This window comes from Penaeus monodon, chromosome 20 (assembly GCF_015228065.2).
Source record: "Penaeus monodon isolate SGIC_2016 chromosome 20, NSTDA_Pmon_1, whole genome shotgun sequence".
NCBI classification, from domain to species: Eukaryota; Metazoa; Arthropoda; class Malacostraca; order Decapoda; family Penaeidae; genus Penaeus; species Penaeus monodon.
The window spans coordinates 46,178,154-46,180,637 of record NC_051405.1 but is presented as its reverse complement, the minus strand read 5'-3'; the positions used below and the strand labels follow the sequence as shown (position 1 = coordinate 46,180,637).

The 2,484-nt window shown below is 34.8% G+C and overlaps 1 protein-coding gene across 1 annotated transcript in view; it reads left to right on the top strand.

The window, feature by feature from the left end:
* Positions 1-2,484, top strand: part of LOC119585879 (signal recognition particle subunit SRP68-like) — a gene marked incomplete in the record, with an annotated part of 16,756 nt that overhangs the window by 8,799 nt on the left and 5,473 nt on the right. Inside the window, 1 exon segment of the mRNA XM_037934610.1 lies at positions 979-1,139. Within this exon segment, the coding sequence (XP_037790538.1) occupies positions 979-1,139 (161 nt within the window).

Here is a 2,484-nt window from a genome sequence, read left to right as displayed (position 1 = left end):
ATTGCTGTGACACAACCGGATGTAAGGGGTTAAGTGATGCCAAGCTTTTTTATATCAATTTATGTTTTACTCTATACAACCACACCAAATGTTTTCATTCCCACCACCATGTTAATTGGTCCAACCTCCCTGAACCTCAGTGACACTCGGCATCACAAGGTTTGTTTGTGTGTGTAGGTGATTCCAGATCCCTTCCCACACTTCTCAGTTGAAAGTTGCTATAAATATAATTGTGCTGTGATATAACACTGAACCTTGGTATGATAGTTTCATATCACCGTAGCATTACTCATTAATAATCTAAAGTCATATATACAAGGTAATAATGTGGTGGCAAATTCACAAGGTATGATGTGCTGTGATAACATTTTGTGCCAAAGGGTGATACCCTCACCCCTACACCCCTCTTCACAATCCCTACTTCCCTGTATACCCTCTTATCTCTTGTAACACAGCACAGTTTAGTTCAAGGAAAGAAGAGGGAGAGCATTGAGAAACTTTGGACTTAACAGTACAATATACAATGTGTAGGAATAATATTGATTGAAGAACATTTTAGTTTTTTGACCTTCTGTAATATAATGACATGTATTCACTATACTCTCAATGCTGCTGCTAGAGCAAGCAAGTAATTTTATGTAACTGACAGCACAGTTGCACTATAGGACTTTGATACTTGAAAATCAGCTTCCAGTTTTTAGATTATATAGTATCAAAAACAATTACAAAAGAAATGTCCCCTACCTACGTGTGGTACCTTTAGCAGTATTGATAACTGCTAACTTCTGGATGTAGCTCTGTGACGTGATAGAAAGTAATCTCTTACATGTTAGTATGTTATTAGTGTTCAGGAAAGGTTTTAAAACTCATATGTATTGCTTTATGAAGACCAGTTTTATCTATTTTTTAAGTATTCCACTCTGGGATTTTATTAGGATGTTCATAACTTCTGGAGACTAACCTTTCTTTATTTCTTAGGTTGAAGATGGTAAGAAAGCACCAAAATTGCAAGATCTTGTGCGTCTTCAAGAGATCATCATTCAGAATCTGAATGAGATCACAAATTTGGCAGGGTTGGAAGATGACCTTCAACTGAAAAATAGCATTGAAGGCCAAGTGTTTGCTTATAAGGCTCACAGGTCAGTACGTTTTTTTCAATGTTTAGATTATAAAAAAAAAAAACTAATTTGACAGTTATTACCCAGCTTTCTAAGTGCACCTGACAAATCTTTCATAGGTGATTTTACTGTAAAAGTACATACTCAGAACCTATAAATAGTTTAGCTTTGTTCCAGAGTAAAGGCGTGTCTCAGAGCCAAATCATTTATTTATTATGACTTCATTTCAACATAACTGCTTGTCACTAAATTATAAATAATTATTATCAAGAGTTTTGAAGATTATGTCAAGGGTTGAAAACCCCCTTGATATTTTATTTTCCATTTTATAAGGGTTCTTACTTACTAAATCTACTTTTAAAGTTATATTGAGTTGGAGAATGATCTGAGATCAGCAGGCATGTTCCATAAGGTTTCCAAGAACTGTTATTGTTTTGTAGGAGCTGGCAATCAGTACATTATGATGTTAGCATCAACAATAATAATGATGACAATAATATTGACTTTCACAGACCGACAAAATTTTCTAGCTTGTCTGTCATTCCTGCAGCAGTTAAGATCCAATTTTTCAAATTTCACCAGGACCAATTTCATAGTTCAAAACCCTTTTTTTTTTTTACTTAGCAGAAATTGTTTAGTATTTCTTTTTCATTTATCAAATATATACCACTCAGTTGGGTGTCAAAAGTGCAAAAGGTATGTGAATGAAAATTAAAATAAATTTCTGAATTATGCATTTAAAATACAGAGACATAAAAACATACATCAGATAATACACTTTAATATGTATGTAGATACATATATATTAGTTGACAACTCGGTGCATAATAGTGGAAGAGGAATGGATGAGAGGAAAGGTGGATGCCTGAAATAAGTCATACAGTCCCAGAATTACTGTCACAATTATTATGTTCCTTTCTACAGAGAAGGGAGGCAGGGACCAAGACTATATGTCTGCCATTGGGAGAGGAAGGCCTATGAGGGGAATGGTAGTTCGGAGACAATATTATAGGTGTGGCTGGAGGAAACTTGCCAAACAGTAGGTTTCATTCACAACAAAAGAGAGCCAGAAAGAGTAACTACTAGTTTTTTCCAGTTTGTGCACAATCATGACGACTAGAACTGACCATGGAAGATGTAGGAAATTGTCATGATTTAATTTTTATCTGCCAGTAATGGCAAAACAACAGCAATTCTTGGCAGCCACACACAATACTGTATTACCTAGTGTGAATCTGTTTCCACAGAATAATGTTACATCATGACTCCATCATTCTAGTTATTGTTCTTGTCAAAGGTATCAACCTGTTTATCATAACAATGTTATCCCAGATTCATATGTGAGCAACTTTATATCAGTATATAC